Below are 26,604 nucleotides of genomic sequence, written 5' to 3'. Positions count from 1 at the left end.
CCCGCGAAGATCCAGACCCCTGCCTGCATATTAAGCCTGCATACGGATGGTCGCGTGTACAAATTACCACCGCTAAATCTTGGCGAGTAGAAATGTTCAATGTACTTAGCGCCTCTAGGAGGATGGTGGGCTTGAAGCATGGCCAGCAGGGTTAAACAGAGCAGCCTGGACACGGGTACCTTGCAGCTACCTCTGTGATACCTCACCGGCCGAGTGACGATGGCCTCTGTTGCGACAATCCGGTTGGCTTTTGCAGACTCTCAGTAGCAGACCAGGTCCGACTTGCGACTCGTACCGCAGCAAGCATCTCATCTCCTTTTTCCCTCCTGTGTCACTGTCCCGTCCCAGCCGTACCTGCCGTCTCTACTTGCTTGCTCCTTCCCCGGGATACATCTGGAAAGAACTGGCAGGAAAGGACAGGGAAGGTAGGGCCGAGCACCTCCACCTCTTGCCCTCTCACAGGCTCACGGACCACAGCTAACGTCCTTTCCTTCCTCCATCTCTTTCGTGGGCCGGGCTTGGCTTTCATTTTGGGTGTGAGCGCCTTCCCTGTCGGCGCCTGCATCGTCGTCGCCCCTGCCAGTCACCTCACAGGCTCACAGTCCACGGGGATGAGGCCCTGCCGCCTGGGAGGATCCTGGACCTCCAGACGTCTCCCAGACTCCCAGGTTGCCAGGCCCCCGGGTAAAGGTACGGAGTACTTCGTTGTTGCTGCTCATTTTCACCCGACGCTTGCATCCGTAACCCTCGCCTGATCCGCCTGCCCCCGTCGCTTGTCTCCCCACATCCAAAACCCACGTCTTTTCCCACTTCTCGCGAGTCTGGGTCCTCTCTCCAGCATCCTCTTATTCAAACCACTCCCCCCCGATCCATAACCCACAGACTTCGTTGGCAAAGTCTCCTACTGCTTCACCCTTCTCTCGCTTCACGCACAGTCGTTGAAACAAACATCGCCAAACCTGAATTACTCGAAGTATTCGGACTAACACTCATTCCTATTTACATCCGCGGACAGACGCCCTCTTGTCGCAAACCAACAACAAGCGCTCCCCGCCAAAAACCACTCACTGCCCCGGCTTAGACACAACAGCAAACACGCCAACACACATATACATCTGGCTGTTCCAATCCACCTTAGCACCAAGTCAAGCAGTTCGACTTACATCACGATCTTTGAAAGACCCAACACCAAGCATACGCATTATAGTGTTAAACGGATTACTTCCGACGCACATACATATTCGATTCGGTCTATACTTCGTCAGGCTTCGACAGTTGACCAGTACAATCACCAACAAACACCCACTTACAGACACAATGAAGGTCACCACGATTCTTGCTGCTTTCTTGCCCGTCTTGGTGCTGGCCCAGACCTCAAGCGGCGATACGACGACGGTTACTTCCACGGCTACCCAGACCAAGACCATTACTCTTGAGCGCGCGCACACCACCACCATGACCTACGGCACCGGCAACAGCACCGCGACATTCAAGCCCACCGGCTCCGTTGTTGCCTCTGCAACTGCCGCGGCTACCGCTGCAACTACCTCGAAGTCCAGTGCGGGCGCCGCTCTCAACGCTGGTAGCCTGGCTTTCGCTGGTGTTGCTGGTATGGTCGCTGCTGTTATGTTGTAAAGCGGCATCACTGGATGCGCAAGACGAAGGTGTGAGGAAATGGAGGTCGGGTTAAAAGTTGCGATGTGGTTGGAGGAATGTTGCCCGCCGCGTCTTACTGCCACACCGAACTCTTCGATGCGACATCTTTTCAGCCTTCTCTTTTGTCATCGCCTCCAACCCTGGTTCGGCGCAACATCGCTACCGATGTGAGCGCGACCTATTCTTACGACCTTCACGACCTTGAGAATCGGGAAACCACTTGAGTTGACGGCACACACTATACCCTATTCCTCTTCGACAACAACCATGCGCGACGCTTGCATCGCCATCCTGCAGGAAAGGAACCGACACGCTAGTCAACTGGGGCTTCTTGACAGCGATCAACCTTTTTTCACTCTCACTTCAAACGACACTGACTGTCCGCCGCCTTTCTTTTATGGGTGGCGGACGGCTTGCCACCTCATGTTTTAATGTTTCGATTCTTCCCCAGCAACACAAGGGCCGCATGGAATGCGTAGTCGATCTGCCCTTCACGCACGTCAGTGGCTATGATCACCCAGGGCCTCCTCGAACACAATCAACTGTCTGGTTTTCTAGACTGGTGAGTCGTGTTGGGGATGGCATCGAGTCAATTCACGCCTGATGGTTTCAGGCTGCCGTTGGCTCGAGTACCTGGCCAGGCACTGATGTTGCTGCAGGTGTACTTGCTGGCTGGAAATGATATTTACGAGATCTTTCGCAACGTCTTTTTTCAAAGGAGGATTTAAGACGGAAATGATCAGGATGGATGATTTAGGGATTTACCGGAGTTCTCGTGATGGAACAAAAGTTTCACTCTTCTTCGAGTTGTTGATACCCCTATTGCTGTATGGTTGCCGGCCGGGGTTGGACAGAGCAAGCTGCGCTTCCGAGGTTGCCCTTTTCGAAGGTTCAACCTTGGGTTTCGCTTGCTTGGGTTGTCTGACATTGCCCGGTCGGTAGGAGGACGCGATGGATTTGCTTTGATATTTCGGATTGACGACCGTTTTGATTGAATGATGGCATGGTCCGACGCGACTTTGCCTTGCGAGGGGGGCTTGGAGGCCATTGAAAGGAGTTTTAAGGAATTGTGAAGAGGCATTTACTGGTAGCATAGTTGAACGAATTCATTGACATGAGCCTATGGCTCTGTTCCATCGAACCCTTGCATTCTCCTACCATGATAAGTGACAGGGACATGAGTACTCGGCTCGTGATCCCACGCAGCATTGGCAATCCTGACCTCTTGATTGGAAAGAACCGGGAAGCGAGTAAGACAACGACCCCTCGGCCCTTGAAAAACGAAACCGTTGGGACGGAAAGCCCCGGTACGCCGACATTTCGATAAGCCTTCTTAATAAGCATTGCCGCTGTCAGACGGCCGGCCGATTCTGATTGGTCGAGACGCAATCACGTCCCCCCGATATGCCGATTCAATCCGGGGACCGGGGGGTGTAGCCAGCTGCAGGGCCTAATTTCTAGTGGTCATATTTTCTTGGGACCTGTTTTTTTGCCCCATCACAGCTGTTGTCTGCATCAACCTCCCAACCAAGCTTTCTCGCCAGCAACATCGTCGGCTGCTGCAATCACACGGGCAACTTCTAGTGGAAACCGGGCGAAACGCCAACGACAATTGATCACAATGCCATCGCCCATGGCACCTCTTGCCCGCGTGCAGGCTCCTCTGCGGCGGGCTCTCGCCTCGTCGGCTCGCTCCCGAGCCTTCGCCACCGTTCCTCCCACCTTCGGCACAACATCCGAAGCAGCATCGCAACCCCCGAAAGCCCGCAGACCGACCTACTTCAAGGACAAGAGCCTCGCGTCGCTGGACGACTTCATCGCGAGCAAGGGCGACCCCGCGGCCCTCTCCGAGGCCGAGGCCTACGAGATTCGCACCGTCGAGGTCACGGGCCCGACGGGCAAGAAGAAGACCATCACCCGCCTTCCTGAGTGGCTCAAGACGCCCATCCCCGCCGGCAACGAGAATTACAAGTCCATTAAGAAGGATCTGCGCGGTCTGGGGTTGCACACGGTATGCGAGGAGGCCAAGTGCCCCAACATCTCCGAGTGCTGGGGCGGCTCCTCCAAGAGCGCAGCGACGGCGACCATCATGCTCATGGGCGACACGTGCACGCGCGGATGCCGTTTCTGCAGTGTAAAGACCAACCGCGCGCCGGCGCCGTTGGACCCCCATGAGCCGGAGCACACGGCCGAGGCGCTGGCTAGGTGGGGTTTGGGATACGTTGTTCTGACGTCTGTTGACCGCGATGACCTGGCGGACGGCGGAGCGCGGCATTTTGCTGAGACAATCAGCAAGATCAAGGCCAAGAAGCCGAGTCTGCTGGTCGAGGCGCTGACCGGCGACTTTATGGGCGACTTGGACATGGTGAAGATTGTGGCGGAGAGCGGTTTGGATGTATATGCGCACAATGTTGAGACGGTGGAGGCGCTGACGCCGTATGTGCGTGATCGGAGGGCCACGTTTGCGCAGAGTATCAAGGTGCTTGCGCGGGTCAAGGAGGTGAAGCCGGAGATGATTACCAAGACGAGTCTGATGCTTGGCTTGGGAGAGCAGGAGGAGGAGATTATGGATGCTTTGAGGCGTACGTTTGTCCCTATCATTCTCTGGCTTACAGTCAGGAAATCGCGTGAATTGAAGTCAAGGCCGGAAAGAAATGCTAACATTTGGGGAAACACAGAACTTCGCAAAGCCAACGTCGACGTCGTCACCTTCGGCCAGTACATGCGCCCGACGAAGCGCCACCTCAAGGTCGAGAAATACGTCACCCCCGACGAGTTCGAGATGTGGAAGCAGCGCGCGCTGGATATGGGATTCCTGTACTGTGCCAGTGGTCCCCTGGTTCGGAGCAGTTACAAGGCCGGCGAGGCGTTTATCGAGAACGTGCTGCGCAAGAGGGCGGGCGAGAAGGCTGGCATGGCCGCGAGCGGTAGGCTGGGCCAGACTGTTGCTCTGGAGGAGGGGTTCAAGACGCTTTAGACCGGATTGTTGCTGTACTTTTGCAGCGAGAATTGAGGATGTACGATCTGTGAGGATGGTGATGAAATAGACTAGGGGATGAGATGGATAATTGTCAAAGGGGGGTTAGATGGCATGGCTGGCGTTAATTTTTTTGGGCTGGACGACGGGAACTTCATTCATCATGGGCATCGCCATCTTCTACCCCCGGGTGGCACACTTTTCGACATACAACCTAGGTGCATAGTAGACCTAGAAGAATATACGGATGCCGGGTGGTCTTCAACAATGGCCACTAAGAGCTATGAATTTACATCCGGGTCTCATGTTACTCCGTCCGTGCCATTTTTAAAGGGGTATGATGACCCAACTCGGGTACGGTAGATCTAGAGCTATGTACTCGTATGATTTCAACCTTACTTCCTCCTCCTTTCACTTCTCTACCACTCCGAATGGGTAGTCTCCGGCGTTTTTATACCACGATCATAACTCGGCCGATTGATGAATCGTCGGAATCCTCAGGGGTAAGACCTCGAACCACCTAGTCGCCTCGTTGTGCCTGGTCCTGGCAATCGCATACCAATCAACGGACCCTCTGTCTGAGCCAAGATCGGATTCGGGAGGCAGGAATCGAAAAAGTTCAGAGACGTCGGATTTCCGCATCTTCAGCTCGAAGAAGGGAGAAGATGGCGTGGTCTTGAGAGGAGGCCCTAATTTCCCGGCGTTCCTGATGCGTGTTCCGCGTTCAAAAACTCACCGGATAGGGCTGTTATCGATTTCTTGAATCGGGTTTTAGTGCGTGTGAATGGAGAGACACCTTAACGGTCGAGTCTTCAAGAAAGGAGTCGTTTACTTATCAGTCTCATGGCATGCACCTCTGATCCCGCGGGCTCCCTTCAAATAACACGGGATCTACTGAGGTATGGGCGCCTGAGAATGAGGGCATACGCGGCTCATGTCTGCTTTGATCTTGGCTTTTTCAGCTGAGCATTTTTTACAGGGGAGCTGTTGGCTTTGGGGATAAGCGATGCTACCCTCATGCATCAATGGACGAGCGATAGATGTACCAACCCAATGGCCAAGGGAGCGGCCGAGAATCTGGTAGCCGCAAAGCGAGAGAAAAGCTGGCCTGGACCACCCCGGCCAACACCAATGCACCGTCCCATCACTTTTCTTTCCAGGCCGGGGGAAAGCTTGGTCCTGTTCCTGTCATCTTTCCCGAGAAGTTTCTTCTCCGTTCATCCCCGGCGACATTCAGCAAAAGCGATTATCGAAAGTTGGATCAAACGAGAGCATAAGTGTCCTTGGTCAAGAATTAGCATCGCCGAACATCGCGTTAGAGCATAGGCTCCCGTTGGGAGTAAACGCCAACGGCCAACGTTCTGTCTCCCCTCGTTCCATGCGATGAGTGGAATTCCACTTTATCCACTGGCTCCCTTCAGACCAAGACACCCTGGACGTCTCTTCTAGGTTGGTTTCTCACCGCGAAATGCCTCTCTCTCATTAGGCCAAGCTCTCACGCATGCCCTCCCTCCTCTCTTCGCTAACTCACCCACACGACATCATCCGTAGATCACCAGCATCAAAGCAGATCAGCAGCTGCATATGCATCCTGCAATAATGATGCGCGTTCACGGTCCCGGAGGCGTCCCTCATTTCCCCCTCACTCATCATTTCCCGCCCCGGCCTATCCCACACAGGCCTAGCACACCCTCTAAAGGCTCCAATGCACTCCACCTCCCCCTCGTGGGTTGCCCGTGAAGTATCCGTAGGCTGGATTCACACTAAAACAACTGAGTAAGAAGCTTGCTTTGTCAAAGCCTGGTGTACCTGAACGGCGTAGACAGCCAGCCACAAGACGCCTTTCGGACGCCTAGCGGATGACTGCCTCGTCAGCGCGTTGGGTCGCGAAGTAAATATTGGAAGCTTTGCGTCTTTTGGATTGAATCTTGTCGAAGGTGAGATGTGCAGCAGTTCACCCGGTCACTGTAGAGGCAAACAATGCTTTCTGGGCCGGCATGATTACCTCTACGCATCTGGTGGTCATTTCTTTCCTGCATGACATAGCATCTACAGTCATCCTGCCCGTCTGTCCCATGTTGGGAAGCGAATTGAGTAAGACGCGCGCGGGGAATGAGTGAGGGAGTAAAGCAGGACTAAAAGCTACGGGAAGCTAAGTAAATGAGACACACTGCTTTTGATTTTCTGCCCACGTTCATCCCCCCAGTCTATCCCTTTTTAGAACCTTTTTTATGATAATTTCTTGGTCTATCAAGAAACGAACGGCAAAACGTCCCGCAAAAGCGCGGTTCTTGGTTCCTGAGAGGCTGAGTAGCGTTGAACCCGTCGTTCCACGGCTCCCACAGCTCTCTCGACCTCGTCTCCTCCACTTCAGCCCAACTCTAATAAAGTATCCCGGGCTTGTCGCCCTTCACCCCTTGTCGCTCTGTCAACTTTGTTTCTTTTTTCCCTACGCCTATTTGTACTCATCTTCCACTTACTCGGGACGTCCGGGCCTGAGAGTGTGAGTAGTAATCTACCCGATCTCAAGGTTCGTCCCACTGCTGGGGGTCCCTGAATGTCTATAGCTTTCTGATCCGTTGCCCTTATTGCTGATTCTGCTGAGAATCGCGCCACTCCTTTTTCTATTACTTGATTGACTTTCCTGCTCACGCCTCTCTTTTTCCTATCTCTTTTGATCCTCACCTTGCTGGTTTATTGATCAGGAGGGGAAGTGACCACGTTCATTACACAAATCTCTCCATCGAGTTCCGAACTCATCCACTCATTGAAATCCCACCAGCGCAGTCTACCTCGCTCTCACTTCCACCACACTCATTCGAATTCCTCGTAATCATAGTATCTTCACCTTACTCGAAAAGCAAATCAACAAGAAGCCCGTCAAAATGCGCGTCACAGCCGCCTTCTGGCTCGCGGCCGCGACCCTCGCCAAAGCGGCCTACTGGATGGAAGACATTGCCCACCAGGGCATCTCCCCCTACCACCCGGACCCGAACTACAAGGTCTTCCGTAACGTAAAGGACTTTGGCGCAAAGGGCGATGGCGTGACGGACGATACTGCGGCGATCAATCTCGCCATCAGCTCCGGTGAGCGGTGCGCGCCGGGCAAGTGCAAGGGCGAGACGACGTCGCCTGCTACCGTCTACTTCCCTCCCGGGTGAGTCTTTGGGAATTGCAATTCAATTGAATGAGAGAAGAATGAAGAAGGATGAACTAGCTGACGATTGGCTGTAGAACTTATCTCATTTCGGGTTCTATCATTGACTACTTTTATACGCAAATCATTGGTGATCCGACCGATCGCCCGGTGATCAAGGCCGTGGCCGACTTCCCCACCAACACCACCCTCGGCCTCCTCGATGGCAACCCGGTATGTAATTAACTTTTCGAAATTCTATGGCTTTTAGTCATGGAAAAGATGCATTTTGTCAATTATGTCAATTGCATTAGTTGTGTTGTGCGTGGAGTAATTGACTAACACACCCACCACAGTATGGCGCGAATGGCCTTAGCTGGGGAGCCACCAACGTCTTCTTCAGACAAGTGCGCAACCTCGTTTTTGACACCACAGCCATTCCTGCCTCTGCTGCTGCTTTTGGAATTCATTGGCCTTCGTCACAAGCTACTGCTATCACGAACTGCGAGTTCCGCCTTGCTGAGGGCTCGTCGAGCAAGCATGTCGGCATCTTCATCGAGGAGGGTTCAGGCGGCCTTCTCAACGATCTTGACTTCTACGGAGGTCAATACGGCGTCAATTTTGGCAACCAGCAATACACTGCTCGTAATGTATTAACGGCCCTTTGATAGCTGTGGGAAAGTGAAGATTGGTTGCTGACTCGCTGTGTGTGAATAGCTTCGTTTCTGGAACGCTCAGGTCGCCATCAACCAACTTTGGGACTGGGGCTGGACGTACAAGAACATCTACGTTGAGAACTGCGGCATCGGCATCCGTATGCAGGACAACAGCACTTCTTCAATCACTCTTTTGGACTCTGAGTTCGTCAACACCCAAACAGCGATTCGCACTAGCCGTGAGCCCGGCGTTACGGTACCGGTTACGGCCGGCACTCTCGTAATGGAGAATGTCGCCTTCTCCAAGGTCCAGACTATCCTTCTCGGACCCAAGAACAACACCATCATCGCCGGAACCTCGAGCGCCACCGTCTCCCAGGGCTTCGCCATGGGTCACATCTACACACCCACCGGCCCAACCGACTACACCGGCTCTGACGCGGGCTACTTCCCCGTCTACCCAGCCCTTCTCGGAACCTCCGCCAACGGCACGACAAAGTACTACGAGCGCTCCAAGCCGCACTACGAAGATGTCCCCTCAAGCCTCGTTATCTCGGCCCGCTCCTTCGGTGCTCGCGGTGACGGTGTGACGGACGACACGGTGGCCCTCAACAACCTCTTCAACTACGTCGCCTCGAACCCTGCCGCTGGCCTCCTCGCCTTCGTCGACGCGGGAACTTACTACGTCTCTGACACCGTCTTCATCCCTCCCGGAGCTCGCATTGTGGGTGAGGCCCTAGCCTCCATTATCATGGGCGGCGGTGAGAAGTTCCAGGATATCGAGAAGCCTCACCCCGTTGTGAAGGTCGCTATCCCGGGCCAGTGCGGAACGATCGAGTGGTCAGACATGATTGTGTCCACGCGCGGATCTGCACCGGGTGCCAAGGTTATTGAGTACAACCTCAACACGGTCGGCGAGCCGTCTGGCATGTGGGATGTGCATATCCGCGTCGGAGGATTCGCTGGCACGCAGCAACAGCTTAAGGAGTGCCCTACCACTCCTAACGCTACTGTCACCGCGGATACCATTGACAAGAACTGCATTGCGGCGTGGATGAGTATGCACATCACTAAGCCGGCTTCGTGAGTTACCCCTGATTATGGATCTTCTTCTGTGAACAATGCGGGCTGACAATCTTTAAGTGGACTTCTCCAAGAGAACTGCTGGATCTGGACTGCCGATCACGACCTCGAGGACCCCGACTACAAGCAGGTTACCATCTACAACGGTCGTGGTTTGCTTATCGAGTCGACCGCTGGCAAGATCTGGCTGTCCGCCTCTGGAGTTGAGCACCATACCCTCTACCAATACATGCTCTTCAAGACCAGAGATGTGTACATGGGCCAGATTCAGTCCGAGACCCCTTACGTACGTATTCTCTCTCATGAAAACCAACTCTTTCACATAAAGCTGACCTTGACGATTAGTACCAACCCAACCCGCCAGCCACGATCCCCTTCCCTCGCGTCAAGGGCTACCACGACCCAGACTTCGAGACGGAATGCAAGGACGCCGATCCCAACGGCCCGCCATGCAAGATGGCCTGGGGTCTCCGCGTCATCGGCAGCCAGAACGTCGTCGCGTTCGGCGCGGGACACTACTCCTTCTTCAACAACTACAGCACGGCGTGCTGCCAGATCGGCGCCGGAGCCAGGTGCCAGCAGCGCATCGTCGATGTGCGCGATGCGCCGGGCAACTGCACCGCGACGGATAACTTTGACATCTACAACCTGCAGATTGTGGGCACGACGGCCATGGTTACGCGGTATGGAAAGGATGTGGCATTCTACAAGGATAATATTGCTGGGTTCACGGCTGGTATTGCCTTGTATCAGCACTGAGATGTTTACTTCTTGGCTGTATAAGTAATGATATTCCTAATTCTTTTTTGTCATCGCCATATCGAGACCAATCTTTCGTTGCCGTGAGTGATTCCGCTCAGAGACTGTCTGTCGGAGAGTAATGAGGCTGGGCTGATGATATCAGACGTCAGCATGGGTTTCGTTCACTTCTTGAATAGATTCGCCATCCCCTCGTGATGCTAGCCAATCCTGAGATGCTACATGCGCGATCCCTGTCACTTTCATTTCACAGCCGACACACCTTTCCGCACTGCATTTTTAACCACCCAAGGGGCCGCGAGAGAGTGCGAGTTTTGCCATTATCTGTAGTAGGATCGACTGGAGGATTCGCACTGGGCGAATTACTTGTCCCCTCTGCAGGCGTTAAAAACGCAGTGAAGATTGGGAAATTGGATAAGTAGTGACGACCGCCGCTCTTTTTTCTCGTAATAGTAGTAGAAGATGCCGTGGAAGAGACTCTTTCAGTGAGTAGCACTGACAATTGCTTTGGTCAATTTACAATATCATTGGTATACTTATGTCGCATCGGAACAAGCAATGAATCAATTTCCTATAAACTTGAATGTCATCCAACTTGCTGGATCCTCCTTCATGTATTTGGCACATCGAATGATGGCGCATAACAGGTCTCTCTGATATGGACAGTATTCCCACAATACTTCAACAGCCTGCACGATGAGATTTCATCAACGAAAGAGTCAGTTCATGGAATTCAACTTTTATTATGGGTATCATGTCTCCGTCAAGATGCCGGTCCAACACAGCGCCCCTGAACATCACAGAGCGTATCAGACCTCATACCACAACCTTCTCATGCTCGTCAACGCAACCCACAGAGCCTCGTCTGTCCTGATGTTACGGCTGCCTTGGCCAGGCAGGATGTTGACCCAGTGGTCAAACAGCTCCTTGGCCTTTGAGGGACCCATATCCATACCCTCGAGCTCCTTGTCGTTCAACGCCGCATACTCGATACCTCTGGGTCCACCAAACGCAATGAGAAGATGCTTGAATTCTAGGGGCTCGGCGCTGGGGAAGGCCTCTGAGAGTGTGCGTCCGCGCTCCGATGTGCCAATACTGACGTCGTAGCCACCCTCGAACTTGCACTCTGTGAACACCGCCGTCAGCGAGTTGGCGCGACGGACTTGATATCCCCAGTAGAAGCCGCCCTCCTCCCTCGGAGCCGACGGGTCGCACGCCTCGGCCTTTTGCGATCTCTGGTCCGGGTGGTACAGCGTCACGCGGGTATTGGGGGGGACCTCGTCCTCGATCAGGACCTGGTCCTTAAGACCGACATCGATCATGGTGCCCCGGGGCGTTCCCTTGCCGGCGACGCCCTCGCGGTAGGGAAGCCATTCGGCCGGGTTTGGGTGGTGTGGCATCTCGAGCGAGGGCAGCTGGCTGGCGAGGCGCAGGTTCGGGTGGAGGGGGAAGAGCATTTTGCGCATGAAGGGTGGGACTTCGAGGTAGCCGAGGAGGTGCTCGAGGAAGTGGCAGGGGTCGATGTCGCCGGTGTAGGCTTTTGTGTCGACGCTCTTGGGCCGGGATTCGGTCGGGCTGTCGTCGAAGATTACGATCTCATCGACGGAGAAGACGGCGAGAGCGCGGGCGATGAGACCGGCTACGGAATTGCGGCGCTCAGCTGTAAGAGCACTGGAGAAAGGTTAATATCTGTACCAAAGACATTGGGCATGATTTGCGGTCATACTCTGAGAGAATACTGCTGGGAATTGCAACGGAGACTGTCCACTTGCGGCCGCTACCACTTTCTGAAGGGTCGACATAGCTGCCTTCGTCAGTCTTTCTCCTCTGCAGCAAATTAGCAAATGTCTGGGAAGTTTTTCCGAATATGGGATTACCTTTGCTCCTTGATCGTAGGCCATTTTGAAGGGGATTGGAGCGCAGGTAATTCTGGTAGCTCTGGAAATGTCGTCTTGAAGAAGAATTCGGGACAATGTTCGCAGCGTCCCAAAAAAGTTTCTGGGTGATGGTCCCGCTATCGATAATCCTGGGGTAAATCCGGCAGAACTGCGGAGTCAAGTCTGGCCGCCTTCCTATTCAGGTACCCGCCACCTTTCCGCTGGGACCAGGCCGCGAGCTATCCGTCAGCTACGTCGCGGACGACTCCCAAGGGTTCAATTCTGTCTCCTTTCAACTTCGTGACACTTGCGCCAACGTATTAATCGCCCTGGTTACTTTGTGCCAAGTCATTGAAGCCATGAGTCTCATCAACATCCAGTCCGCCGGCCAATGGCAAGGCATTCTAAGCGGTAACAATGTCGTTATCGCAGACTGTAAGTGGCCTTCTCAGCAGCCGTCCCCCCCGCGCATCCGTGAGATCGCTGACAAACACCATGACAGTCTACGCCGACTGGTGCGGCCCTTGCAAGCAGATCGCACCCCACGTCGAACGTCTCGCGAAAGAACACTCCAAGCCGAACAAGGTCGCCTTCTGCAAGATCAATGTCGACAGCCAGTCCACCATCGCCCGCACTCACGGCGTCAGCGCCATGCCCACCTTCATCATCTTCCACGGCGGCCAGGCGATCGAGACCATCAAGGGCGCGAACCCGCCCGCCCTCACACAGGCCATTCAAAACGCGCTGAAGCTCCCTGATAAGGGCGGCCGCTCCGCAGCCTCGTTCAAAACACCGGGCCGGACGCTCGGCGGGGATAAGCCCGCGCGGGCGAGTCTCCAGCGGCCGTTTGCGTGGCACTACCGCGATATTCTGAGCAACATCATTACGTTTATTGGATTGTATCTGGTGTCTCTGTTTGCGGTACGTTGGTTCACGGTCGATCCGAAGGGGAGCAAGAAGAACCGCCTGCTGACGGACTGGTAGATTGATCCCCACAAGGCGGCCGAGATGTCGCAATTTAACCGCGTGAACCCGCCCCCACCGACGGTCAAATCCACAAAGAGCGCTGGCCCCGGCACGAGACAGCCGCCGAGAGGACCAGCTTTCAAGACCCTGGCTGATTTGGGCGGCGATGAATGATATGATCGATTACAGGCGAAAGGCGTTTGGAGCTATTTATCTGAGAGTACATAGAAGCTCCACTGGGCTCCAAGAGCATCCTTCCATTGATTATTATACATGACAAGTTCCATAATCCGTCGCAAGCGATTAGTAGCCTGCTAACTTGCCTCTACCACGCTATCGCGGCCTAGCATCGATAGAGTACATACCTCGTTTTCAGCCAATTCGCATCGTTAGAATGGAGGAACCCTTCGCGACTGTTCATGCTCCGGATGAAATGACAATCGGGGCGCAAGCCAGACAGTATGGGGCTGAGTACCCATATTGAACATGCTGCATTCTGCAGGCGCTTGTCTGGGGCCGCAGCTGCCTTCGGTCAACGTGAGGCTGGCGAATAGAATCTCTGTTGACGGGGCTTGTCCTGCTTATCCGCCCCTCTTCCACTGACTGCCTGGTCTAGCGGCTTACTACTTCTCTAAACCTGGTTTCCATTTCATTTCTACTTCACCGTTTCTGCCCTTGTTTTCTTCCCATGCACATATTATTACGTTCTCTCAATTTCTTTTTGAATTAGACCTCCTCTGTCTCGGCTCTTACTCTTGCTGAGAGCCCCGAGAGCATCCTCCTGAACTCAGGATAGTAGGCTTCAAAGCTATTCCAACCGGCTCCCTCGCCTCACATGCATCTCATCAACGTTCATACCCGGTTACTGGAGGAATTTCATGCCGACAAACCGAAGTATGCCATCTTATCACATACTTGGGGGCCAGACAAAGAGGAGATATCTTTCCGCGAAATCAAGCAAGGCGACACAGACAAGCCGGGAATCGGAACGATCAAGCTTGAAGGTTGCCTGCGACAAGCAAAAACCGATGGACTCGACTATGTCTGGATTGATACTTGCTGTATCGACAAGACCAATGCCAACGAGTTGGGCGAGGCGATCAATTCCATGTTCCGCTGGTACCAGGAAGCACAGACATGTTATACGTTCCTCCAAGATGTACCCTCGAAGGACAATCCCAAGTGGAAATCCAAGTTTCGAAAAAGTCGTTGGTTCACGAGAGGATGGACCTTGCAAGAGCTGCTAGCCCCGAGCGAGCTCATGTTCTACAGTAGCGACTGGCAAGCTTTGGGTACAAAGCTGCAACTGTCCGAAGTCGTAGGAGACATAACAGGTATCCCGGCACGGTTTTTACTGGGTGCTTCCAACCTACGCGAAGCAAGTGTGGCACAACGCATGTCTTGGGCTTCGAATCGAGAGACCAAGAGGGTAGAAGACATTGCGTATTCGCTTCTGGGTATCTTCAACGTTGTCATGTCACTTATTTATGGAGAAGGCGATGGTGCTTTCATCCGGCTTCAAGATACGATAATCAATGCCACCACAGACGACTCAATCTTGGCATGGGGCTTAAGGCCGCAAATCACTGTGGCAGATTCAAAAAATCGCCCAAGGGATTTTGTTGGGGGCGTTCTAGCCTCTTCTCCTGCAGCATTTGCAGGCTGTGGGAAGGTTGCATCCAGGGAAAACCGCACTCCGACGATAGAGGGGAATATCTTACGCGGCTACCTTAAACTACGAATCCCACTTCACTCTGATCGTTCCGGGGTCACATATGGCCTTCTCAGCTGTCGATACGACAATGATGGCAGGGAGAAAGTAGTAGGGATTCCTCTTTCCCGCATTGCGCCTGGAGAGTCAGGTGGCGAGTACGTCAGACCAAAGAACAGCAAGACAACAATGTTGCCAGACGTGGCGTGTGATACACCAGCATCATCCATACATGCTTTGGCGTCGATTAGTCCCGAAGAAACTCGGGTGAAAGACTGTCGCTATGGGTTCTCAGTCGAAAACGCACTTGCCGAAGGCCTTGAGTTGATCGATGTCTGGCCGACTGATTGTTGGGACAAGGATAATGCTTTCCTCTATACCGGCATGGACTTCCACAAGGAATCGACTCAGCGAACATGGGCCAGGTTTCGACATGCTCATTCTGAAAATGATTCAAACGACTTTATACTTGCCCTAGAGCTCACATCGACGAAGACTCATTCAGCTGCAAAGTGTCACGCCATGATCGCATCAAGAGGGACGACCCTGAAGAAGATTGCATATGCTCCACTCGTGGAAGAATACACCTTTGGGAACGGAAGCGCCTACAACGGGACCATGAGTATCCAAGCTAAAGTCTCTAGACAGCGACATGGGGCAGGTGTACATCCGGTTTATGCCGTGAGTGTGGTTCCACAGAGCAGCCAGCCCAAGTCCACTATCAATTTGACGTCTGAGATTGAGCTTCTCGATCACAGCGTAAACGTGCAGAGCATCTTCCGGGAAAGTCAAGATATAACGCCAAAGCTTAACAAGTCGATTAGTTCCTTAGAGACCGAGGCAACAGCTCTTGACTCCGCAAAAGCACGACTCAGGGATGTACAGCGGCAGCTCGATCAGCTAGAGGCAGAGAAGAGAGATCTCGTGCAAAAAAAGGAAAAATCCGAAAAAAGGCTCGAGTCGTCCTCCCGAGACAAGGAAAAGTACGTTTCAATGGAGAAGAAACTCCTTCAGACGCTTTCCACGGCGCAAATAATACACTCGGCCAGCGGAGAGAAGAGGGCGTCGAAGTGGAAAGACTCTGTTGTGTCCTATCTGTCCGAAGACCTTTTCAAAGCCAAGAAAAAGCAAAACGAAGCAATCCAATCCATGGAGGACGTATTGCAGAGGACGTTTTTACAAGCAGTCGTCAAAGGAAACATTGCCGCGATGCAGTTTCTGAAAGATTCTCTTCCAAGCCTCGACTTCAATGATTCTAAAGGACGCAGTGTTCTAGCCTGGGCGATTATCAAAAAGAACCTGTCAGTTGTGACTTGGCTGATAGAAAACGGCGCCAGCGTCGACGCAAAGGATGGCTACATGAGGACACCTCTAAATCGGGCTTGTTCGGAGAACTTCTTACCAGCTGTCCGGCTGTTACTTCATCGGGGCGCGCATACAGAAGACACGGACCAGGATGGTCGGAGGCCTTTACACGTTGCCATCCGCAAAAATAATGTTTTGCTCGCGCAGTGGCTGTTGGATCGAGGAGCAGATATCGAAGCCAAAACGGAAAATGACGAAACGCCCCTGGAGCTTGCGGTCTCGGCGAATTCTATTGCATTATTAAATCTGCTCCTCGATCGAGGCGCAGATCTCGAAGCACCGGGTTCGTATGGGGCGACTGCTCTGTGTAAAGCTGCCAAGTACGATGATAGCCATGACAGTGCTGTCCTGCGTGTCTTGATTGATCGTGGAGCCAATATCAAAGCACGGAGCAAAGATAAGAAATGGACGCCATTGCATTATGCAGCAGCATATGGGTGTACTGAGGCTGTGGAGTTGCTACTCAGGGAAGGAGCAGACACCACGGCCAAGAGCTCGTCAAGTGTTACTCCGTTGATGAGTGCAGCCGAAAACAGAAGGAACTCTGGGCCTCTCCGCTCGTTGATAGATCACGGCTCGAGTAACGAAGTGGTTGAGAGCATAGGGGAAGAATTGCTAGCCTCAGCGGCACGGTATGGATGTGCCGAGTCTGTCAAGTTGCTGCTTAATCGGGGGGTTTTTATCGACTCTAAAGACGAAGATGGATGCACACCTCTAGCAAACGCGGCTGAGGAGGGCAACAAGAAGACGGCCGAAGCACTGATTAAACAAAAAGCCAAAGTAGACTGCAAGGACGCAAACGGACTGACTGCCCTCTCTTTAGCGGCGCAGGCTGGGCACGTAAGCCTGGTCAAGTTGCTTGTAGAGGGTGGTGCTAGGATTGATCGGAAAGACGAGACGGATGGCCGCACTGCACTACATTGGGCCGTTCTAAAAGACCGAAAGGCTGTCATTGAGGAGCTCCTGGAGAGAGGGGCCAACATCGAGGCGAGTTCAAAGACTGGACACACTGCAATTTACTACGCCATCCGCAACGGCTTCGAGGCGTCTTTCAAGCTTCTCCTTGAGAAAGGCGCAAGTCTCACCGTGGAAGGCCCCCATGGGAAGACCCCCCTGGCGTATGCCCGGGATGTGGCTCAGAAGCATAAGAAGATTGGGAGTTCACCGGCAATGAAGGAAATCATCAAGTGTCTAGAGAAGCAAACCTCGGAAAAGGACAAAGCCAGAATTGTGGAGGCATGATTTCATATTAGTGAGAATAGATGATACAAATGAAAGATAGGCTCTTTCGAATTACTTGAATCTCGTTCACAACCACAAGTCCATACAGCATCGAAGGTGGCCAGTGGACAATCGCCCTCGTGAGCTCTATTGACCTCGACCTAGACACGCTGTAAATATGTTAAACATTTCTACGGAAATTAAAGAACATCTAATTTCAATAGCTTTCGGCGAATAATGTAGGCTTATTCGTTAGGTCATTTTAGAGTGAGCTTTTGTAGCAAGATGCTACCAAAACCCCACAGCTTAGTGCCTTGTAAAAGAAGTTGGGAACTTGAAGGCAGTCCATTCAGAATGATGCGTGGAAATACCCAAAGTACCTGATAGATGAAGACGGAACTTACAAGTAAAGCGCAATTGCATAAACTTGAATACGGAGTAAAAGATGATTCCCGAAGCTCTTCAGCCAATACATGTTACTCGTCATGCGTCTGTCACTTTGTTTCTAGATTTGTTGTAGCTTGAGATCTCGAATACCTGAAGTTGAATCCATGTCATGCTTGGTAGAACAGCATTGTTGTCGAAGCCAATCGGGAGCGTCTCATTTCCAACAAGTGGGGCGCCGATCTTTGAGCTACCCAAATTTCAATGTTCCATGCGACAGCTCCTAAAAGTTCACAGGCGATTTTTCTCCTTGACAACTTTGCGTTGCCACCAATCCACACCCAAAAGGCAATCATGTTGACAGCAGGTGGTCTCCGAAATGCCTGTCCCAGCTGTCGAGCTCGATTATTGAGCTTGGCCGGAAATACACTAGCTGGTTCATCCCCCGCAGGCCGACAGCTTCGATCAAGCTTCCCACGACAGAGCAGCTTAGCTGCGACACGATCATTAGACCAACACGCAAACACCCGCAGGACGTTTTCAACAACATCACGAAGCTTCCAAGACCCCGAGCCCAATCGCAACGATGCCGAACTACTCGCGCGCACCGCCGAAATTGAGAAGACGGTTCGAGAGGCGAGGCAGCGATTCCGAGATACACTGCCCAAGGGGTACCTCAGCGAGGAGGAATACACATTATACGAGCGGTGGTATGGGCCGCCTCTGAGGGAGACGTCCCCAGAGGATGTGGGAATACAATACTTGAACGATGAGCATTCTGCAGGAGTTCGACGAGACAGGTCCGGTAGCCCAACTCTGCTGCGCCAGGTCCAGGGCGGCACACTGCAAGAAGTGCAGTACGCCCGCAAGAAGTCGGAAAAAGCGGCGGAAAACAACGATGAGCAGGCATCCGAGACGAGTGATGAGCTTGCTGCTGCTGCTGCTGCTCAGGTCATAGTGCCAGAGCCGACCGAGCAGGCAGCGCCAGAAGGCAGTGACAAATACATCAACATGGTGGCGAGAAACAAGAGGGAGTATGACGCGCTCATGATGTTGCAAAAGGACTTCGAGGCCAGCGCCCGCGCTGTGGAGGAAGAAAACAGGGAGATGTTGGAGGAGGACGAAATGCGGGACGAGGAACGGGAATTCGAAGAGGATGAGGAAGAAGAAGAGGAATTCGACGAGAGCCAGGATGGCATCCAGGATCAAGGGACTTCGAAGCGGGCAGGACGTCTGCACCCATTCTCGAGGGAGGGCCACTTCTCGACAAACCCGAGCACAGTCAGTCTGCCGTATGGCGGGTACATTGCACCGGTCACATCAATGCTCGACAGAACAGACATTAAGCACGTCAAGGAGGCTGCCGAGAAAGCATTCGGAGGCCCTGGCTTGCCACACTCACCCGCCACCCCGGCGTCCAAGATGGGCATGGAACAACAGGCCATCGGCATGGCTGTCTGGCAGAACAAGATGTCTGACATTGAGGCGGACGCCTTCGTGTCTGCCTTCCTACCCCCCGCCTATGCCTCGGCCATGGGAAGCTTGGTCGAGGTTCGCAAACGCCTGGGCACGGACTGGCTGCGGAATCTGTTCAAGAACGGGAGTGGACCTCGCGTTCTCGATGTTGGCGCTGGTGGTGCTGGTCTCTTGGCCTGGCAGGATGTGTCGCGCGCCGAGTGGGACGCCATGAAGTCTCGCGGAGAGGTCACTGAGAAGAACCCTCCCGGAAAGCAGAGCGTGGTGGTGGGATCGGAAAAGCTGCGGACTCGCGTCACTAAGTTTTTGCAGAACACGACTTTCCTTCCCCGTCTTCCCGACTACCATCACTCAGTCGAGAACGCACATCTTCACCTGGATGCCAACGAAAACCCCCAGCCAAGGAAGATGTTTGATATTATCATCGCATCTCACCTGATGCTTCCCGTCAAGGAAGGCCACAGACGCAAGGCTATTCTCAACAACATCTGGTCACTTCTGAATCCCAACGGCGGTGTCTTGATCTTGTTAGAAAAGGGCCAGCCGCGCGGTTTTGAAGCCGTGGCTGATGTTCGAGAGCGCCTGCTTACCGAGTTCCTCATCCCTCCTGGAGGTGAAAATCTTACCATGAGCGAAGAGAACAACCCGGCATTCGAGAGAGAGAAGGTACCTGGCATGATCATTGCGCCCTGCACAAATCACCGCGGGTGTCCGATGTACCAGGTTCCTGGAAAGAGTACTGGACGTAAGGATTTCTGTCACTTCAACCAGCGCTTCGTGCGACCGCCGTTCTTGCAAAGAATCATGGGCGCAACACACCGCAACCACGACGATGTGCAATTCAGCTACATCGCCATTCAGCGCGGCGTCGCAGCAAAGGAGGGACCACTCGCCGGCGCAGAAGCCGCCGACCGGGCCTTTGAGGGCTTCGAGACGTCCGAGACGGCACCTGACATGCTCTCCCTGCCCCGCCAGATTCTCCCGCCCATCAAGCGTCGCGGTCACGTCACGCTCGATGTGTGTACGCCCAACGCGCAAATTGAGCGCTGGACGGTACCGAAGAGCTTCAGCAAGCAGGCATATCATGATGCGCGCAAGGCTAAGTGGGGTGACCTCTGGGCGCTCGGCGCGAAGACGCGCAACCGTCGCAACGTGCGTCTGGGCAGGCCTGAGGTGCTTGATGACGGCGGTCTTAGAGCCCAGCGTCAAAAGGCGGCTGCTAGCAAGAAGAAGAAGGTGATTGGTGTCGATATCAACGAGACGGGTGTTATTGGCTCGGATGAGGGCAGAACATCAACTGGTCCGCAGCGCAAGACGAGCAGGAAGGCGGCTCGCCAGCAGCTGTTGAAGAGTCTGGCCAAGGCGGATGAGGAATAATTGTAAGCTTGAGGTGTAATACTAGGATTGTGTACAAAAAAAAAAGCGGGCGGGAAAAGTATTGTATCAACACCACGAAAACCGAATAGATCTTGGATGGGCGGGAATGGAGGCATATCACGGTCTGCCTTGCCTTGAGGTACCTTACTAAGGCACATAGCTCAGAGGATGAGCTAACCACATCATGTTACAATACCACAACTCAATGATTTGACAACAGTTCTGTGAAGCCAAGCATGCAAAGTGCAATGTTTATCTGATGTCTAACCCAAAAGTGGCGGACATGGTGTTCGACACCGGAGATGCATCGGCGAGCACAGGTCGAAGGAGGGACGGTAACTGAAGGATCTCCGGCGACGGCTCCGCGGGAGTCGGTCACTAATGCCGCTGATTGGTCACGCCATCGCCCTGGGCCTCCAGCGCGTTTGCGGTGGTCACGGTGCGGGTGGTGCGCCGATAAGGGGATTGGGGCCACTGGGGCGGACGGCTGTCGGGATGGTGTCATCGCCAGCGAATGAAAATTTGGCCAACCAACGTTTTTTGCCCGCCGCATGATTGGGTCCCACGGGTCCCCGGCCGTCTTCGGGCTTTGGCAGATTACCTTATTAGTTAGCTTCACTCAAATCTTGGGGGAGGACAATGAGTGAGTAATTCATATCAATGCTTTATTTCTCTATTTGACTTCAGAGTTATGAGACTTTGTTGATTCTGCTACTCGTTCTCGATTCATTTCTCGTCCATTTGGTCTCACTTGGACTGTTGGTTCTTCAACTACGACCTCTGTCGCATACTCCACTTAGACGACCCTCACTCGACCATCTGGAGAGACGGGGATCGTGTACTTGAACTCGAGAGAAAAAGAAGCAGCAAGAAGAAGAAGACTCATCGTCTTCACTCACACAGCCCAAGATGGCGACAACAACATCACTCCTCACATCCCTCAACTGCAAGGGCAACACACATCTCATCATCGGCACAAATCCCCTTGCCGCAGCCCGCTGCACACAAACCATCAACGCCGGCGCAACCCCGATCCTCATCGCCCCAGACACACAAGACCTCCACTACGGCCTCCAGAAGCGCATCGACGCCGGCGAGGTGGCATGGCACAGGAAAGCCTTTGCCGACACAGACCTCTTCACTCTAGGTCGCGACGAGGTCGATAACGTCGTTGACGCCGTCTTCGTCACATCTTCTTCCTCCCCGCAAGCAGCTCAAATTTCAGCGCTGTGTAGACGGCATCGTATTCCCATCAATGTAGTCGACGCGCCGCAGCTTTGCTCGTTCTCACTTCTATCAACACATACCGACGGACCTCTACAAATTGGCGTTACGACAAACGGGCGCGGCTGTAAGCTCGCCTCCCGCATCCGGCGCGAAGTCGCCGCCGCGCTTCCCCGGGATCTAGGTGCCGCCTGCGCGAGACTAGGCGATGTTCGCAGGCGCATCCAAACGGAAGACCGTCTCGCGGCAGACGAGGTCGACGATTCGTTCGACCAGACGGCATCATTCAACAAACTCGTCACCGAGGCAGATCTCGACGCGGCAAAGAACCGGCGCATGAGGTGGCTGAGTCAGGTATGCGAGTACTGGCCCCTGAAGCGGCTCGCCGCCATCAACGACGAGGACGTCGAGTCTGTACTGAAGTCGTACTCTGGTTTCGGAAACCCACCAGAAGAGGCGAGACCACCACCAGTCATCGCAGCAGGTGGTGCAGCACGCCCGCAGCAGCAGGGGAGAATCATCCTCGCGGGCAGCGGCCCAGGACACCCAGACCTCCTGACCCGTGCAACCCACAAGGCGATCCAGACAGCAGACCTCATCCTCGCAGACAAACTCGTCCCCGCAGGCGTGCTGGACCTTATCCCGCGCCGCACCCCAGTCAAGATTGCGCGCAAGTTCCCAGGCAACGCAGACCAAGCCCAAGAAGAACTCCACGAGCTCGCGCTGGCGGGCGCAAAGGAGGGCAAGACGGTGTTGAGGCTAAAGCAAGGCGATCCCTTCATCTACGGCCGCGGAGGAGAGGAGGTGGCGTATTTCAGAGAGCACGGGTTCGGGGAGCGGGTGACGGTGCTACCGGGCATCACATCGTCGTTGAGCGCGCCTTTGTTTGCGGGAATTCCGCCTACGCAGAGGGATGTCGCGGATCAGGTCCTTGTGTGTACCGGCACAGGGAAGAAGGGCAAGGCGCCGACGCCGCCAGAGTATATCCCCAGCCGTACGGTTGTGTTTTTGATGGCTTTGCATCGGATTACGGGATTGGTTGGGGAGTTGACGACTCACCTCGACTCGGAAGTTGCTGCGCGCGAAGGGGAGGAGAAGAGCACACCGAAGAGGGCGCTGTGGCCGAGGGATACGCCGTGTGCTGTTATTGAGCGGGCGAGTTGCCCTGACCAGAGGGTGATTCGGACGACGTTGGGGTATGTTGCTGAAGCCATTGAGGCTGAGGGGAGCAGGCCGCCTGGGCTTCTTGTTGTGGGTAGAGCATGTGAGGCGTTGTATGAGCGAGAGAAGGGAAGGGCGTGGGCTGTTGAGGATGGATTCAAGGGATTTGATTTTGAGGAGCTTTCTGGCTTGTCATGATATTTCCCTTTCCGTTTGAAGGTATTTGGAAGGTTCCCAGTTTGCTCCTGAGCCATGACTTCTGCGTCGGTAGTTTCTTGACCATGGGTTCGTGCGAGTACGGTTAGATAAATACCTTCCGGGAACGAGGCATTGCAAGGCGCACATAAATTTCACAAATGGATTCACTTCAAACTACACCCTTCTAACATTCAAGATTCAACGCAAACAAGACGCGGCTCCCAACATTTCTCTGTGAAGAAGACCCTGGGAGCTGGTCCCGACGATGTCAATTAATACTGGACTTCGTGAGAACCTCTTGCAAATACAAACCTATCGCCAAACTCCAAACTCTCTGCAAAATTCCGCCTCAAGCATGAATCTGTCTCAAAGCGAGTTCAGAGAGCTGGCTCAGAAGCCATACTGCAGTGTTGTTAGCAACATTCTGGCGAAGGGACTACCGCGAGACTCGAGGAGTCAAGTACTTACCTGAGACCAGCGTGGCAGCGAAACGAACGATGAAAACATGCGCGAATAGTCTCGGCACAATGGCTCGCTTTCCCAGATGCTCAAGTGCCACACCGATTCCGTCGTTGACCGCTTCATGCCCAGTATTCCGGTTCTCGCCTAAGGGTAGGGACCGAGGCTCATCTTCGTTGATTGCCTCTTCTCCTCTTTGAAGCTTGGCTTCTGGCTTGCCATTTATCTCATCCAGTAGGTGAAGAAGCCGGGCTTTGTTCTCGAAAGACCACAGCTCAATGATCTGTCGTGGGCGTAGGCTAAAACACCAATCTTTCAATGCGGGTACGTCACTGAAATATGTGCTGGATCCATTTCCTAGGCTTTGTTTGTTATCATCGAACTTGCAAAGCATCGATTCCATGCGATCTATCTTAATCGTAACTTGTAAGTCGAGATGTAAGGGAAGACCAGCGGTAGATCATCTCAGTCAGATCAGAATACGAGCATTCTGTCGTTTCGTGAAGCTCGCCTAGGCCGTCGATGAAAAGGCAAAAGCGGTAGTTCTGACTTATGTCGCTCCCTCGAAAGAGTCGGTCAAGACCTTGTAAGGCTTGGGATGGCGAAATGTGCATTCGTTCACCGGCCGGCCAAGAGGATGTGTACACCGTCTCCCAGAACGAGGGAAGGTCATGGGGTGTGAGATCAGGATGAGCTGAGAGAACTTCATGGAGCAGCCCGAGATATAAACCGGAGATGGACCTTTGCCGCTCGCTCCCAGAGTTCCAGAAGAAGAACTTGGCACAAATCAGAGTCTTATCGCCTGCAGATATCCTTGTCAGATTGCTATTCCGTTCAAGCCTTTGAGAAAGGACAACTCACCTGCCCAAGTATCAAGCCGCTTTCGGCTCTCATCATGGTTGGTTATCATCTTCATCACAGTCGACTTGCAAGCTCCGAGCTTAGCCGAGAAGTGGAACACCCCGCTGCCTGAAGATAGCCACCGCGTAAGCTTCTGTCGGATGTGTCGGCGCTCTTCGCAAGTGGCAAAGCATTTTGATGACGGAATTTGATATGGGCCATGTGAGACTTCTCTGGCAAGCAGTGGGAAGTCATCCCCGTCAACTCCTGTACAGATCACAAGCGCGTTGTCTTCCGCCAGAGCGGAAGTAGCGTCGACCTTGAGGTTCGTTTCCTTCATCATTTCAGTCCCGCTGTCGGATAAAGCTCATTTGGGCGACCATTCGGGCAGTCGACGTTACATTTTTCCTCAAAATCATCGGCCAATATCCACCGAAACGTCTTTTCATGCGCGTCGCAAATCGTGTCATAGCAGTAGTACATGGTGTCGAATTCAAGTGCTCTGAGAATAGACCTCTGAGCAAGGTGTTTAAGCGAACGTTGGGGTATGAGTAAAAGCTTCTGAATATCGCCTTTGATAGAGTCTCGCAGGCTGCAGACGTCGCTAATAGTTTGTAGACTCTCGATAGAGCCTTTGATCTCTTGCAGCCGAGAAACGCTGTCTTTTTCGTTTCCTACCAAGATGTTGAGTCTTGAGACGATTCTTTCACTATTCATAAAATTTAGCAGAGGTGAATTGTCTATGTGTACATGCAGAAGGGATGACAAACCTTGTGATATACGTGAGTTGAGGACCGATTTGGCTCTGGCAGGAGTTGAGTTTGAATTGTAATCATCTCAAATCACTTTGATATTTTACGCCTTTCAAACGACTTGATTGCATGTATTCCGGAAAACGGCTTTTTGGATCGTATGCCATCAATGAGCGTAAGAATATCCCCACAAACTTTGCAGCAGTCTTTTGCTAATGCGCAGAGGACCTTCTCGCCGTCATCGAGTTTCATGGGCTCCGGGGTCTGGAGATTGTTCGCGAAACGACACATTTGCTCAGCAAATCTCTACAGGTTGGCAGCTTCTTCAGTGAGACCTGATGAGGATTTGTAGACTATTTTGGCTTCGTTAAGGCCTTTAAGGCCAAAATCGACAAAGGTCAAAATGTTTGCCATCAGCCCGACGGCTGTCAGTGGATCCATCCTGTGTCGTGGGTAGCAACTTAAGACACTGCTGTGGTACGATGCAAAGTGGTGATCTTATTCTTGGCGTGACCGTTTTTTGGGAATGACTTCGCAAAAAGGACACTTGTCTGGGCTTATATCTATTAATTGGGCTACGTGTTGATGCTGTCGGATCGAAGCAATGCTTGAATCAACGTTGACCAGCAATAATTAATGGCCTCGGCCGGTTTTTTCTGGCGTAACCGTAAGCAAGCCAGTACAATGATACATGAAACAGCATCGTCTTTTTCGATGGTGTAATAATTAGACAAAAGAGCCTACGATGTTCAATCGTGTGCCACTTTGTTCGAAAAACAAAAAGAGAAAAAGAAAGAAAGAAAAGTTCCGAGCTCTGGGACGTGCTGCGGATTCCACTCAGAGGTCTTCTCAAACACGGCAGCTGACAATTTACGTCACTTCAGATGTACGACTGGCTTTCTAGCACGATCGAATATCAAGTATCGCATCTCATTTGCGACGTGCACGAACATCCTTTTTATCCACTTCCGCCCAATTCCTGGGCAAGCTTGATGATCTGAGAAATAGTTCACATTATGAGATGCTTGTGATCCTACCTCGTAAGGTACCTTGCGGTGTGTTGACTGGCGGTGACCCAGAGCTTAGACAATTCCATCAAGCCTTTCAAGAGCTTCGGGGTTGGCTGGCACGGCTGGCAATAAGACTTCCCTGCTACTGCATCCTTCCGCTTCTTCAATGCGACGTTGCGATTGCGCTGGTGATGTGAGCTGCTCTCTGACTGGCCCAGCAATCATTGAATCGACAAGAAGGCGACCTGCTAGCCTCATCACACCGCGGTAAAAAGGCTTCCGTGCAGTTGATCAGCCTTGATTTAGTGGATCGCGT

General features: G+C 53.1%; 9 protein-coding genes across 9 annotated transcripts; 7 read left to right on the top strand and 2 right to left on the bottom strand.

Annotated features, from left to right (window-relative positions):
• Positions 1–1,317: 1,317 nt before the first annotated feature.
• On the top strand, positions 1,318–1,635 carry CABS01_14647 (uncharacterized protein; the record flags this gene model as incomplete). Its single annotated transcript, XM_060547985.1, has 1 exon — positions 1,318–1,635. The coding sequence occupies one exon, from the start codon at positions 1,318–1,320 to the stop codon at positions 1,633–1,635; it is 318 nt and encodes a 105-aa protein (XP_060393102.1).
• A 1,642-nt stretch (positions 1,636–3,277) lies between these two features.
• Positions 3,278–4,633, top strand: CABS01_14646 (lipoyl synthase; the record flags this gene model as incomplete). The annotated part of the gene is made up of 2 exons (XM_060547984.1): positions 3,278–4,238; positions 4,335–4,633. 2 exons carry the CDS (start codon positions 3,278–3,280, stop codon positions 4,631–4,633), a joined length of 1,260 nt encoding a protein of 419 aa, XP_060393101.1.
• Positions 4,634–7,518: 2,885 nt separating this feature from the next.
• CABS01_14645 (glucan 1,3-beta-glucosidase) lies at positions 7,519–10,267 on the top strand (the record flags this gene model as incomplete). The annotated part of the gene is made up of 6 exons (XM_060547983.1): positions 7,519–7,790; positions 7,868–8,003; positions 8,126–8,419; positions 8,487–9,508; positions 9,569–9,794; positions 9,854–10,267. 6 exons carry the CDS (start codon positions 7,519–7,521, stop codon positions 10,265–10,267), a joined length of 2,364 nt encoding a protein of 787 aa, XP_060393100.1.
• Positions 10,268–11,076: 809 nt separating this feature from the next.
• CABS01_14644 (uncharacterized protein) lies at positions 11,077–12,168 on the bottom strand (the record flags this gene model as incomplete). Its single annotated transcript, XM_060547982.1, has 3 exons — positions 11,077–11,938; positions 11,994–12,094; positions 12,145–12,168. The coding sequence occupies 3 exons, from the start codon at positions 12,166–12,168 to the stop codon at positions 11,077–11,079; spliced, it is 987 nt and encodes a 328-aa protein (XP_060393099.1).
• A 335-nt stretch (positions 12,169–12,503) lies between these two features.
• On the top strand, positions 12,504–13,284 carry CABS01_14643 (thioredoxin; the record flags this gene model as incomplete). The annotated part of the gene is made up of 3 exons (XM_060547981.1): positions 12,504–12,579; positions 12,647–13,065; positions 13,129–13,284. The coding sequence occupies 3 exons, from the start codon at positions 12,504–12,506 to the stop codon at positions 13,282–13,284; spliced, it is 651 nt and encodes a 216-aa protein (XP_060393098.1).
• Positions 13,285–13,945: 661 nt separating this feature from the next.
• CABS01_14642 (uncharacterized protein) lies at positions 13,946–17,428 on the top strand (the record flags this gene model as incomplete). The annotated part of the gene is made up of 1 exon (XM_060547980.1): positions 13,946–17,428. One exon carries the CDS (start codon positions 13,946–13,948, stop codon positions 17,426–17,428), a length of 3,483 nt encoding a protein of 1,160 aa, XP_060393097.1.
• Positions 17,429–18,145: 717 nt separating this feature from the next.
• On the top strand, positions 18,146–20,644 carry CABS01_14641 (uncharacterized protein; the record flags this gene model as incomplete). Its single annotated transcript, XM_060547979.1, has 1 exon — positions 18,146–20,644. One exon carries the CDS (start codon positions 18,146–18,148, stop codon positions 20,642–20,644), a length of 2,499 nt encoding a protein of 832 aa, XP_060393096.1.
• A 909-nt stretch (positions 20,645–21,553) lies between these two features.
• Positions 21,554–23,227, top strand: CABS01_14640 (uroporphyrin-III; the record flags this gene model as incomplete). Its single annotated transcript, XM_060547978.1, has 1 exon — positions 21,554–23,227. One exon carries the CDS (start codon positions 21,554–21,556, stop codon positions 23,225–23,227), a length of 1,674 nt encoding a protein of 557 aa, XP_060393095.1.
• Positions 23,228–23,576: 349 nt separating this feature from the next.
• On the bottom strand, positions 23,577–24,866 carry CABS01_14639 (uncharacterized protein; the record flags this gene model as incomplete). The annotated part of the gene is made up of 4 exons (XM_060547977.1): positions 23,577–23,629; positions 23,696–24,094; positions 24,309–24,488; positions 24,548–24,866. The coding sequence occupies 4 exons, from the start codon at positions 24,864–24,866 to the stop codon at positions 23,577–23,579; spliced, it is 951 nt and encodes a 316-aa protein (XP_060393094.1).
• Positions 24,867–26,604: the final 1,738 nt, after the last annotated feature.

This window comes from Colletotrichum abscissum, assembly GCF_030869225.1.
Source record: "Colletotrichum abscissum strain IMI 504890 chromosome Unknown Scaffold_56.1, whole genome shotgun sequence".
In the NCBI taxonomy this organism is placed as follows: Eukaryota; Fungi; Ascomycota; class Sordariomycetes; order Glomerellales; family Glomerellaceae; genus Colletotrichum; species Colletotrichum abscissum.
Note: the sequence above shows the minus strand (reverse complement) of the source record. Positions and strands in the feature narration are given on the sequence as shown.